Genomic DNA, 13,525 nt, shown 5'->3' with positions numbered 1-13,525 from the left:
TTCTGTGTCCTAGGCTCTTTCTGCCCTCTGCGGTACCCCCAGACACGCCTGCTCTTGCCTGCCTGCTGCCTGTGTTGCTCCCAGTTTTCCCTCCGAGATTCCCCTGGAGTGGGGCGCCCCCGCAGCAGGCTTGGGTCTCCCCGGAACTTTGTGCCCTCCCATATTGTTAATGCCTGGCACTTTCTGAAGTGTTTATTATTTGCCTTCTGCACTCAGATGTGCTCTCAGGAGAGCAGGGCCTTCATCCTGCTCTTAGAGTCATGTCTGGCACACAACAGAGGCTCAGCATGTATGTGCAGAAGGGTATTTAATTAACACCAAAAGGCAGCAGCAATGTAAGAAGCCAAGCTTGCCTATAACTTTACATTTTATTAGTACATATTGGAATGAGTACATTCATTATAAGGAGATGGTACATGTCCATAACATATCTTAATTCCCCTTTTATAAATGGCTTCTATATGCATGCACACACACACACACACACACACACACACACACATACTTATATTTATATTATTATTATATTTGGGGAGGCTGTACTAGGGATTGAACCCAGGGTCTTTACTGAGCTACATTCCCAGCCCTATTTTTATTTTTCATTTTGAGACAGTCTCAGTTGCCCAGGTTAAGCTCAAACCTGTGATCCTCCCACCTTGGCCTCGCACAATGCTGCAATTGAGATGTGCCCCATGCTCAGCCAAAAGTCATTCTGTACATGGGCTTTTGGCTTCTTTTCTTTTGTTTTTGTTTCCTTTTATTTTATTTTTTGGATTTTTTTTTTTTTTTTTTCAGTACTGAGAATCAAACTCAGGACCTTGCGTTTGCCAGGCAGATGTGGCACCATTGAGCTAAATCCTGGCCCTTATGTTTTGAATTTTTGAGATACAGTCTCACCATGTAGTAGAGGCTGGCCTTGAACTTGCTATGAAGTCCAGGCTGGCCTCAAATTTACAGTGATCCTCCTGCCTAAGCCTCCTAAGTGCTGGGATTATAGGCGTGCACCACTATGCCTGGTTTATATCCCTTTGGGGGGGGCGGGGATTGAACTCAGACCCTTGCACTATGCAAGGCAGGTGGTGGAACCATTGAGCCAAATCCCCAGCCCTTACCCATGGTTTGGTTTGGTTTTTTAAGATAGGTCTTGCCCTATAGTGGAAGTTGGCCTTGAACTTACTGTCTGGCTCTGGCTGACCTCAAACTTGTAAACCTCCTGCCTCAGCCTCCCAAGTACTTGGATTGCAGGTGTGACCCCTACAGCCAGCTCTGGTGTTCTTGCATGACCTTGCAGCCAGCTGGTGAGAGGGAGGCACTGGCTGTCCGAGCTCCCTGTGGCTGTGTGGCCTTTTGCTGCTGCATCTCACGGGCTGTTTTCCTCCCACTTCCAGCTGTCTGACATCTCGCCAATGGGACGCGACCCCTCCGTGTCCAGTTTCAGCAGTGCTACCCTCACCCCGTCCTCCACATGCCCCTCTCTGGTCGACTCCAGGAGCAACTCTGTAGATCAGAAGTAAGCACGGGTTCAGGGAGGAAGTGGTGTGGGAGTTGAGGGAAAGGGTGGCTTCCTCAGCTTGGGTGTTCCATGAGGGCCATGCCGTCATGCAGGCAGCTACAATATGGCCAGGGATGTAGCTCAGTGGCACAATTATGTCAGAGGCTGTCAGCTGTAAGATATTACTTTACACAGAAAGAAAAACATTCAACATATTGTTAATTATAAAAGGCATCCCACTTCTAGAATTGATAAATAGCCTAGCATGGTGGCACATGCCTGTAATCCCAACACTCCAGAGGCTGAGGCAGGAAGATTGCTGCAAGTTCGAGGCCAACCTGAACTACAAAGCAAAACTCTGTCACAAAAAAAAAAAATAAAAGAAGCTAGGCATGGTGGCACACACCTGTAATTCCAGCACTCGGGAGGCTGAGGCAGGAGGATCACCGCAAGTTTGAGATCAGCCTGGGCTACATAGTTCCAGGTCAGTCTCAACTACATAGTGAGATCCTGTCTCAATAAATAAATAAATAAGAAACAAAGCATGGAAAGATGGGTTAGGGCGCTCAACAAAGACTCCTAACAACAGAACAGAGGACTTTGTTTCTCACGCAGCCAGTCCAAGGTCTCGGCCAGATCTGCCTGCGCAGCTCTGGGGAACCTGGGCTCTGCATTGCCTGCACGCTTGGTGTTGTCCTGCAGGGGATGATTGTACAGCTTGGTGGCCACACCCCACCCACTTCCCATCCCTGACACTTTCCCAGGTGAAGCTGCTGCTCCTGGTCCATGACCACAGTCTGAGCACCACTGCTGTAGGTTTGCATGGGACTAAAGAGAAACCTGTATGTCCCGGCACAGAAGTCCTCAAAATGCAAGGCCCTTGGAGAGGGAGACGGGGTTGGTGTGGGGAGGCTGTGCGGATGCCTGACCTTCCTGTACGGCAGGCTGTTTGTATCGCTGACAGCTCTGCAAGGTTCGCCATCATGCTTCTAATCTCTTTCTTCAAAGGACCCCAGAAGCCAGTTCCCAGGCCTCCAGCCCCTGCACAGAATTTGAGCAGTTTCAGATCGTCCCAGCTGTGGAAACACCCTATTTGGCCCGAGCAGGAAAACATGAATTTCTCAATCTCGTTCCAGATATTGAAGAAATCCGACCAGGGTGAGTGCCATGGTGGGCAGGGTGCGACGCTTACCTGCATGGCCAGCAACAGTTTGCTCCTGGCTTCTCGTGAGGCTCCATCGTGGCCTTGGGCATCCGGGCCCGGCTGAGCCGCCGCGTGGGTTTGTGCCCGGTGTTGGTGCGGCATGTGTGGTGGTACTCTGCTCTCTTGCTCTACTGCTTGGGCAGATAGGAATCTAGGCCCAATCAATGCTTCTCTTGTTTTGCTGGATCCAGGACTTGCCCACAGAACCCACCTGGATGGCCCTCGGCTCATGACCGTTTTCTTTTTATGAGAAAGTAACTTCTCTTTTCCCACACTGTCCTCGTAGCTCAGTGGTCTCTAAGAAAGGATACCTGCATTTCAAGGAGCCGCTTTCCAGCAGCTGGGCCAAGCACTTTGTCGTGGTCCGTCGCCCATACGTCTTCATCTACAATAGCGACAAGGACCCGGTAGAACGTGGAATCATTAACCTGTCCACGGCCCAGGTGGAGTACAGTGAGGACCAGAAGGCTGTGGTGAAGGTCAGTCCTGCCCCATCTCGGCCTCCGCTGCTGTGTACACCGTCCCTTCCTCAGTGGGTACAGCAGGGCGGTGACCATCGCTGTTCCCTGCACTGACGTCCCTGTCTTCCCGTTTCTTCCAGACGCCCAACACCTTTGCTGTGTGCACAACGCATCGCGGGGTCCTCCTGCAGGCTCTCAATGACAAGGACATGAACGACTGGTTATATGCCTTTAACCCCCTCCTTGCTGGCACGATAAGGTGAGCAGCATAAACGGGAAAGGGCGCACTGCTCTGAGTTGTGAAGAGCGTTGTGAGGACAGGGTGGTAAGGGGCTGCAGGGACGGTGTGGCCTCCGCCTACCCTGACAGCTCGGCTCATGCCTGGTGCCATAGCACACACCTGTGGCCCCACCTGGGGTATGAGGCAGGAGCATGGAGAATTCATGCCTAGCCTGAGCAGCTCAGCGAAACCCTGTTTCAAACATAAATATTTCAAAAGGTCTGGGAATGCAGCTCTGAATAAAGGCTTTCAGTTCAGTCCCCAGTACCACCAAAAACAGAAAATTCATCTTGTGTTCTGAGCCACCGAGGAGACCCTGGCACATATATTTGTAGCAGTTAATCTTTTTTTGTTGTTGTTCTCAGGAGGTCGGCAGGTGGGGCAGAGCGCAGCCCTGTGGTTCACCTCAGATCCTCTGAGGGGCTTGTGCCCCAGGGTCCCCATTTGAGGAAGATCAGGGCCCACAGTGTCACCGAGAGACCCCGAGTTCTGACCCTGCTTCTCTTTGTCCCACAGGTCAAAGCTGTCCCGGAGACGCCCGAGCCAGCCCAAGTTCTGAGCGCTCTGTGGAGCCTCCACGCCTTGGAGAGATAAAGCAAGCTTCCTCTCTTTGTGGTTCTTGATGGTTGCTCTTGTATGTAATCCTGTGGTTTAACTACTTTCCCTCCTTGTCTGGCACTTTTTCTACTACTCTCCTGTCCCCATCTCCATGGCTCTGTACTCTTCTTTCTTCTTGTGCTGAGAATCTTGTTAGTAGCATGTGGCCTAACAAAAGGAAAACAGATTTTTAAAAATCAGAACCCACACACGCGCACACACCAGTGAGGATGTCCACTGAATCACCCCGTGGTGCACTTGGGCTTCCTGTCATGTGACAGCACTGGTGTCTGTCATTTGGGGTACCTGTCTCTTTTTCAGGGTAACTTTTTCTTCTTTTCTCTGTGATGTCACTTTAGTTTTTCTTGGGTGGCTTAGAGACAAGAGGGGAGCATCTGGGGAAGAAACTTACCTTTCCCCTGCCGTCTCCCTTGGCCGCAGCCCAGCCCTGCATTTCCATCAGGGAGAAGGTCATGCTGAGCTCAGACACAGATGGTCATCTTCTGGTCATGTGGCTTCCGTAGGAGGTGGTTATGGGGTTTCACAGAGTAGAAGAGACGAGAGGCCTTAGCAGGCCTGGGACAGTGGTTGCTATTGGTCCCTGAGCCAGGATGACCCCAGATCGGGACACAGGATGTGGCACGGCCATGGAGGTGGCAGGTCAGAGGATGCCCGCCTTCCCCACAGCAGGGTCCTGCAGACCCCTTTTGTCCTGTGAGAAGGGAGCTGCCCCAGGGGCCTGGGGTGTCACGTATGTGAGCTACGCGGGGGAGCGCATGCTGTCTGTCCCCGTTGTCCCCCCCAACCCCCACCCCGTTACTGCAGTGGCCCTTGCTGACAGTGTTTCAGCTCCTTCCCTCCATCAAGGAAGTGCAGCTCCCAGCATAGCTCTGAAGTCCTGGCGTGCAGGGGCGATTCGCAGTCGCGCAGCTCCCTGGGCTCATCAGAGAGCACACGCGGCAGCCTTTGCTGTCTGGACCCCAGGCTGAGCCAACCCCACTGCCACTCTGCACTGCAGAAGGTGGCCCAGCTGGGGCCCTGCCCGCGTTTCTGTGATCGTCCTGCACTCTGGCTCTCTGTTGTCCTCTCCTCCATGTGGCACAGAGATGCTGCCCACAAAGTAAGGAGAGCTCGCTGCCATCAGCCGTCTCCTTTTTATCTGCCAGACCCGGTCCTCTGGCCTCATAGAGGCTGTGCTCTTCGGCTGCCCTGGGTTTCACGGGGGCCTTGGCTTAGGGCAGCTGCTGTGCCCGTGACACAGGTCCTTTCGTGCCACCTTGCCCTGCTCCCTGTCCCCACCACCTTGCTGTCAGGAAGGCAGCCACTCCTCTCAGCTCCTGGCCGCGTGTTCTGATGGCGCTGGGCTGCTTCTGGTGGAGCTGGAGTGCCCCACAGAGCCATCTCGGGACCGCGCACCAGCACCGCCTGGCCAATAGAGGAAGGGGCGTCTGGGAGCTGCATGAAGAAAGGGCAGGAGTCAGCTGGGTTCCGATGGAGAGTGAGCAACAGAAAGTGGTGGATTTTATCTTTCTGCTGAAAGAATAGGTCACTAACTGTAACGCTATTTCCTAAGTGTATGTGAGGTTCTTAAAGTAGCTCGCTGTCCATGTTCTCCAACAGACGCGGTATGCCCTTCTGTGTCTGTGGAAACCAGCAGGATCTGCTTTCAGCAGCTTCCTGGGCTTTAACTAAATCTAAATCTGACTTCAGGGAAACGAAGGTGAAATTTGAAGGTCACTTTTAAATTAAATCACTGACATTGCTGTTGTGAAGTTGGACCTTAGGATCTATGGCTGGGTGGGCTGGGGGACAGACGTGCGATGCACTGAAATCACTTTTGTGTTATCCTCTAATGCAAACGAAATTGGTTTGGAAAGTCTTTGCTTTGTGAGTGTGAGACGCAAGGAGCATCGAGCTGCCTGTCCTGCCTCCTACTCCCGCTGGTCCGTGGGAGGGAACGGCCAGGCCTGAGGGTCTCAGCTCTGCCGCAGCCCAGCCTCGGACTGGATGAGTGGCCAGAAGTCTTCAGAGGCACTGTAGGAAATTTGACAACCCTACTCTAAGGAAACCACCTTGGGAGGGAGTGTTCTATTTTTTCTCCTTTAAAGAAGAGTACAGAGAGACAGGAAAGAGAACTCTTAGGCAGATCAAGGGTGAGTGCTAGTGAACACTAATCATCTCTTCCTTCTCTTAACAACTCACGCTCCTTTCTTCCACCAAAGCGAACGTGGTCTCACAGGCAACCCTGCCAGTGCCCATCTGCGCCAGAGTCGGTCAGCTCCGGCCGGGCTGTGTGGGGCCGGCCAGCCCCTCGTAGTCAGAGCAGGGACTGCTCAGAGGCCTTGGTCCCCACAGGACACCACCATTGCACCACCACACCCACTTCAGCCACGTCGTCCTATTTTGGCTGGGTTTTCAGCTTATTTAGATGAAGGAACGAATGAGTCATCGTCAAAGGTCTTCTGGGATCTGAAACAGGATGAATTCTCCCGGCACATATTTCAACGCAAAGACTTTGTTGCCTGCTGCTGGTCGTCTGGTTTACAGGGATCTTTAGTTTGTCAGGTGTGTTTAGTTGCACGGCTGTAACTGACTGCACGCTGGGCCGGCAGAGGGCGCCCTGGCGCTGGCCCTGCACCCTGCGGCCTGCGCTCCCAGACTCATTTATGAGGTTGGCCTCTGAGCCCTGTGCAACCTTAGGGAGCCCCATGTCGGTTAAAGGAGGAAATGCATTCACACAGAATTTAGCCAGGGCTGGGATGAGCTTGCCGCTGGTGCTCTGTCCCCAGGGCCTCAGGGCGACTCTGCCGGGCCGCTGTCCACTGCAGGCTGTCCCCGTGTCTCCCCTTCGTCCTTCCTGTGCTGCGCGTCAGACATGGAAGGCACAACCTTGCCTCCATGGCGCTGCAGTGCCTGTCTGTCGAGACCCAGTCTTGTCACCATCCTCACACTGTCACAGAACCCCATGATGCATAAGTGGCCTTTCTGAACCAAGACTTTGCAGACTGATCTCTCCCCAGCGAAGGAGTTGAGCACATTAGCAACAATGTACATTATTAGTTTCGGATTTTCATTTTCATGTTTGATTTTGTAAATACTCTGATGTTTGGAGCTTGAGTATACAGAGTGTAAATACAGTTCTTGTATTTGTACCGATTTGGGTTCTTTTGCTGCCTAGCCTTAGATGTGCAACGCGGACATTATCTAACTGTGTATGGTAACCTTGCATCACGGAGTTACTAGTGAACGAGGTAAAAATAATAAAGGTACAACCAGTGCATTCTGGGCTCCTGGTTTGCATGCATCCTGCACCCTTCGAAAAGCAGTTCGTTGCCAGGCATGGTGGTGCACAGCTGTAATCCCAGCATTCCGGAAGCTAAGGCAGGAAGATCTCCGTGAGTTCAAGGCCAGCCTGGGCTACATAGTGAGTTCAAGGCCAGCTGAACCACATACTCTCAACTAAAAAAAAACAAAAAAACAATTCATTACACACTGACTTCTTGACCGGTAACCGGTGCTGTGACCCACATGTCCCTTTCTGCTGCTCAAAACAGCGCCGTTTACATACCCAGGGAAGCGAAGTGGGGCTGTGTGGGAGAGCGCTTCCCTCCAGGCTGTTGGGCCTGGATTTCCCCCAAACCTGTATTGCTGCCGGTGGGGCGGGGGCGGTGCTGGGGGCTGAGGTCTGGTTTGGAGACCCGGCAGTCTGTGTGATGGGGCGCGCCCCCTGGCGGCCAGCCCGCTCCGACAGGAGCAGCGGTGTCCTGGCCCGGTCTGTGCGCCCAGCGCGCCTGCTGTGATGTGCAGTGCCCTCAGTGTCGATGGTAAATGTCGCAGAGGACAGCAAGGCCAGGTGAAGACGGGAACAGGAGACGTCATCCTGACTGGGAGCCAGTGTCCAGCAGGCCCTTGGTCACTGCGGGCCGTGCAGGGAAATGAAGCCTTTGTAACAGCATTGTCCTCAGGGGTCCAGGCACCGACAGCCCGCTGATGTGGGCTCCTTGAGGGACAGCAACAGAGCCATCGGGAGGGAGCTAGGCCGGGGGCTAGGGCTGAGGAGAACAGGGCTCACCGCAGTGACTGGGGAGTCGGAGCAGGTTCAGAGAGGAGGAGCGAGAAGTCTTTCTACTTGGGGGGTCGAGGACAGGAAAGGGGAGGAAAACAGGAGACTCCGCCCCATTGTCCGGGAGGTGGCTGGTAGACCGAGGCAGGCGCAGGGACCAGCTCGGAGGTATGGTCCACATATCCGTGAGGGCCGAGTCATGCAGGGAGGAAGGCAGCTCCCCGGGAGTCCTCGTGTGGAGCCGCCGTGCAGTCGGCGAGACAGATGGAGTCGGGCATCCTCGGCATGGACCGGAGGCTTCCGGCAACCCAGCAGGAGGAAGAGGTGCGGCTGCAGAGACAGCAACACCTGGCTGCCTGGTTAGGGGAGAAAGAGGCTGTGACCGCTGCGTAAGGTGCAGATTCTGGTGACAGGGAGGGTAGGAAGCCTGGGGAGCCAGTGGGTACCACACAGTTTCCCAGGCTCAGACGCCCCTGAGTAAGGAGCACAGCAGATGGGAGGCCTCTCCTGCTGCGGGTCCTGGCACAGAGGGTGCGGCCACACCTGGGCCACAGGCCTGGCTGCCACTGAGCCGAGTCCCTGGCTGCAGGACCGTGGGAGCCTGGATGTGCTCAGTCTCCTGGAAAATGAGCCAGGACGCAGCCTGTCTGATGGCATCCAGGTAACACCAGCCCTGGTGTCATGGTCCACTGTGTGAACAGAGTCAGAGTGGGCTCTGACTGGGGAGTGGCCAGGCCATGGTGACCAGGGCTCCTTCCAGATGCACGAGACGGTCAAACCACAGCACTTCCAGGCCACCACGAGTGAGCGAGCATGACCGTGTGGCCCTGGAAAACCCAGGGCTGGTACACACCCGTGAGCCCTGAACTGGCAACTCAGCAAGACCCAGCCCCAGAATTAAAAACATGAAATTGCGGGGCTCAGTGCCCAGGACCTGGGTTCAACCCCAAAAATGAAGAAAAAGTCTCTCTTCGCTGGACTTGCAGTGTGAACTGGACAGTCACCCTAGGTGGGCTCTTAGAGAGCTGTCTGTGTCCTACGCCTGTGCCTCATTCAGGGTTGCTCTGTCTCACAAAGCTGTCAGCACCTGTCATTGTGTTCCTTTCCTGTTTTTTCTTGACACCCCATCTTTGTTCCTGTGTGGAGGTCTCCCAGGAGCAGGAGCTCCTTGTTCCCGCATAGCACAGCCCTCTGCAGCTATCCACGCAGGTCACCTGCTTTCTCGTCTGCCCTTTGGTTCCATTGCCTCTGGGCTGGTTGGTGGAGACTGGGTCTCACTACTCAGTGCAGGCTGGCCTTGAGCTCCTTATATAGCACAGGCTGGCCTTGAACTTGTGATTTTCCTGCCTCTGCCTCCTGAGTGCTGAGATCACAGGCAAGTGCCATTATACCTGGCCAGGTCTCTGGGGTTTTCAAAATTGTTTTCTCCCTAGCGTGTGATGGAGCCTTTTAAATTCAGTTATAGGAATTACAAGTGAGAGGCAGGGCTGGGCCTTGCAAATCTGCACAGGTGTACTGTGCTCCTTCCATGCCCTCTTAGTAAGCAAACAGGGCTCCGCCCAGGAGTTTGAGTGCAGGGCTGTTTGTGTAGGGTTCAGTTTGTGCACTGGCTTTGGTTTGGGATTTGGGGAGATAGGGCGAGCCAGAAATGTTTGTAATGCATGGTAAGGTGGTAGACTTTCTTAAGCAGCACATGCCAGGCGTTTGTGGATTTTCTAAAAATCACAGGTCAGCGTGAAGCCCTGGCTGTGGCACTGTGTCCCCAGGTGTGTCCCTGGGAGCGCAGACACGGCCCCAGCCCGTCTCTAAGGCCTGTTGCTGTGGTCTCACATCCTTGTTCCGTGGCTTCTGCTGCTTGTTAACACCTCTCCCTAGACAGGGAGGACGTCAGGAAAGGCAGAAGTGGTGCTGCCATAGATCACTGCCCTCGAGGGTTCCCTGTGGCGTGACAGGCGCCTTCTCACTGGGGCGGGAGGAAGCCCAGGGTTTAGTCACATTGACTCAGCACAATTCCTGCCTGGCCAAATCTCAGGCCAGAGCAATCGATGCCTGGCAGGGTTCCTTGTCCTGGAGCTCACGGGAAGTCACTGCCACAAATTGAAAGGTGCACCTGTCACCAAGGGAGACATCATATCAAGTTCTGCAGATAAAATCTCTACAACTGGCATTTGTTCTCCAAAGTGAATCACTAAAGTCAATCTCAATTCAGTGTGCTGCTTGTCCCATGAGGGGACAGTGCTGGGTGTGGGCCGGCAGGGACAGGTCCCCCCCCAGAGCACATCAGAGTGGACACCAGAGAGCAGTGTTCCGGTCCTGGGAGCTGGCACAGGCTTGGCCCAGTCCCGGAAGGAGGCCGAGGGCCTGGGCCGCATCCCTGCTATCCCGACCCGTTGGTCCACTTTGAAGCTTTCCTTGTTCTCTGCTCCTGGCTCTGTGTTTGCTACCAGGCTGGGAGAGAGAGATGCCCGCGGCGGTTTCACACGGCAGGGACCCGCTGCAGTGGGGCCTGTGCCATCAGGCAAGGCCTGCAAACCTGACCCCTCCCTGGAAGACTCAGGGTGGCCTTAGCCACAGGCAGAGGGACAGAGCCGAGGTGAAACAATTAGATGTCACCAGCACTGCAGAAAAGTTAAAAAGAGAGGCATAAGGCTGGCACAGTGGCACATGTCGGTAGTCTGGACTACTAGGGAAGCTGAGGCAGAAGGATCACAAGTTTGAGATCAGCCTGGGCGGCAGTTTAGCAAGACCCTGTCTTAAAAATGAACTTTAAAAAAGGCTAGGGGGACTGGAGGTTTAGCTCAGTGGTGCCACCACCCTGCCTCGCAAGCGCAAGGTCTCGAGTTCGATCCTCAGTACCTAAAAATAAAAATAAATAAAGAGTGACCTAGGCCTGGGCAACGCCAACTGGAATGCAGGAGGCCCCTTTTAGAAACTGAAACCACCAAGCCTGGAGTGGTGGTACACGCCTGCAATCACAACACTCAGGAGGCTGAGGCAGGAGGATCATTGTGAGTTCAAGGCCAGCCTGGGCTGCATAGTAAGACCCTGTCTCCAAAACAAAACAAAAACAGGGCCAGGGATTTAGCTTAGTGGGGCTGCTTCAAAAGTGCAAGGTCCTGAATTCAATCCCCGGTATCCCCCGCAAAAAAAAACCAAACCCCAAAACAAAAAATCTGCAAAAACCAGTCATTCACCAACAACATCCAGTGCCCATCTGCCGTGAAGCACGTGAAAGGTAGCAGCCGTTTATGAACACCCCAGATGCAGGTACTATCCTCTTACACTCAGGGGCCTCAGGAGAGAGATGGAAACAGAAGCAGAGGGTGCCTGAATCCACCTGGGAGACCGGAACAGGGACAGAAGCTCATGGGTTCTGGGAAGGTGGGAATGGGTGCAGGGGCTGGGGCAGCATCTCTGAAAAAAACAACGATAACTGGAAGCAGTGGTGCACACCTATAGTTGCAGCTACTCTCTGGAAGCTGAGGCAGGAGGATCACAAATCAGAGGCCAGTCTGGGCAATTTAACAAGACTTTCAAAATAAAATAAAAAGGGCTGTGGGTGCAGGTCGGTGGTAGAAGGCCGCTGAGTTTGATACCTAGCGTGACAGAGAGAGGGTGGGGATGAGGGAGAGTAAAGCTGCCAGGTACAGTGGTAGGGAGGCTGAGGCAGGAGGGCTGGGAGTTTGAAGCCAGCCTGGGCATCTTAGACCCTGTCTCAGAATGAAAGGCGAGGGGGTGGCTGGAGGTGAATCACTGGCAGAGCACTTGGGTGGCCTGTGCGAGGTCTGGTGTGACGTGCAGGGTCCTGGGTTCCATCCCCAACACTGCAAGAGAAAACAGCCGGGGTGTGGGGAAGGTTAGAGATATTTCTAGGTTTCATGGCTCTTTTGAGGACAGAGTGGCTCTAGTTTCTATGATGAAAAATTGTTTTTTTTTGACACTCTCAGGAGAAAGGTGACAAGAGGACAAGGGTTAGAGCAACCCTGCTTCTGAGGCCCACTGCGTCCCCTGAGCTCAGCGATCCCAAGACACCAAGGTGCTACATTTGGGGTATCGAGCCCTGAGCCCCAACAACAGAAGTGAGCATGTGGATGTCAAATGCTGGGCACAGGTTCTGAGGGGCTTCACTGAACCCTAGAGCTACCGTGAACTCTTGTCATTCCTCCTTTGCAGAAGAGGAACTCAGACTCAGAAGGGGAACTTGGACCCGCGGGGAGGGGAGTAGAGCACTTGCATGCTCCAGGGCTGGGTTCAATTAGCATCAAAACAAAAAGAAACAAAAATAAAAATAAAAACAAAAACATACCCCTGGTTTCACAGCTAGAAAGAAACAATCAGAGCGAGCCAGTCAGTCTGGCTTCCAAACCCCCTCTTTCTGGCTTTGTCAGGCAGTCTCTGATAATTAAATTCCAGACCATCCCAGAAGCCGTAGGATGTGATTTCTAGGATAACAAACGCGCCGCCCCTCGCGCCCCGCCCCCGTGTGGCCGTCCGAGTCCCAGATTTGGTTGACAGGGACCATGGAGAGCACCCAACCTCCCAGAGAAGGTTCTCAAATTAGCCTGTCACTATGGGACCCAGCAAGTCTTCCCGCCCTCCTCAGGACCGCTGCACATTTAAAAGTTAGGGAGGGGCCTAGCACGCCTGCAGTCCCAGCACTCTAAGAGGCTGAGGCAGGAGGATGGCAAGTTTCAATCCAGCCCGGCAATTTAGGGAGACCCTGTCTCAAAATAAAAAATGAAAAGGGCCGGAGATGTAGCTCAGGGCGAAGGCGTTGGGTTCAGTCCCCAGTACAAAATAAATAATAATAAAAACCGAGAGACTGAGCGTAGCTCCATGGTAGAGCACTTGCCTAGCATATGAGAGGGCCTGGGTTCCATTCTCTTCACTGGGACGGGTAATGGACCCATACAGTTTCCATAGTTATACCAAAATTGAGTAGTTTAAAAACTAAAGTGGAAGGGCTGGGGATTTAGCTCACTGGTTCCGGCGCCTGACTCGCAAGCGGCAAGGGCCCGAATTCGATCCCCGGTACAACAAAACAACAACAACGCTAAAGTTGCAAATGTTCCGAGTAACAATTTCATAGAGGGAGAACCCGAATTGCCCCGTCGCAGCTGCGCAAGCGCAAAGGACCACAGAGCACACCGCCTCCACCTTCCAGGGGGCGGTACCGCTCGCCCGCGATGTCATCGATGCGCTCAGAGATCTTCTGATTCGGCCCCGGGAGCGGGCCGTCCCGTTTGCCCTCAGGTGGTGTAACAGGCGCCGGAGAGAACCAATGGCACAGTGTGAGACTCCGCCCCTTCCTTCCGATTGGCGGGCGCTAATGAATGGGGCGGGAAGCGGCTGCTGGCTCGGGAGGCCAGCGGTAGCCTACCGCACGCTCCGCACTCTCGCTCGCTGAGCTTCCGCTCTCGTCCTGCCT

The 13,525-nt window shown here is 53.9% G+C and overlaps 1 protein-coding gene across 9 annotated transcripts in view; it reads left to right on the top strand.

Moving 5' to 3' along the window:
• Kif1b (kinesin family member 1B) overlaps positions 1-7,311 on the top strand; it is a 137,396-nt gene extending 130,085 nt beyond the window's left edge. For all 9 annotated transcript variants that reach the window (XM_010628094.1, XM_010628092.1, XM_010628090.1 and 6 more), the window contains 5 exons: positions 1,389-1,510; positions 2,501-2,650; positions 2,983-3,175; positions 3,298-3,416; positions 3,954-7,311. In XM_010628094.1, the coding sequence (XP_010626396.1) occupies positions 1,389-1,510; positions 2,501-2,650; positions 2,983-3,175; positions 3,298-3,416; positions 3,954-3,996 (627 nt within the window). In that variant the 3' untranslated portion in view covers positions 3,997-7,311. The remainder of the gene's footprint in view (positions 1-1,388; positions 1,511-2,500; positions 2,651-2,982; positions 3,176-3,297; positions 3,417-3,953) is intronic.
• The last annotated feature ends 6,214 nt before the right edge of the window (positions 7,312-13,525 follow it).

This window comes from Fukomys damarensis, unplaced genomic scaffold (genome assembly GCF_012274545.1).
Source record: "Fukomys damarensis isolate Sample0158 unplaced genomic scaffold, DMR_v1.0_HiC HiC_scaffold_23, whole genome shotgun sequence".
NCBI classification, from domain to species: domain Eukaryota; kingdom Metazoa; phylum Chordata; class Mammalia; order Rodentia; family Bathyergidae; genus Fukomys; species Fukomys damarensis.
This window is presented reverse-complemented; position numbering and strand designations above follow the sequence as displayed.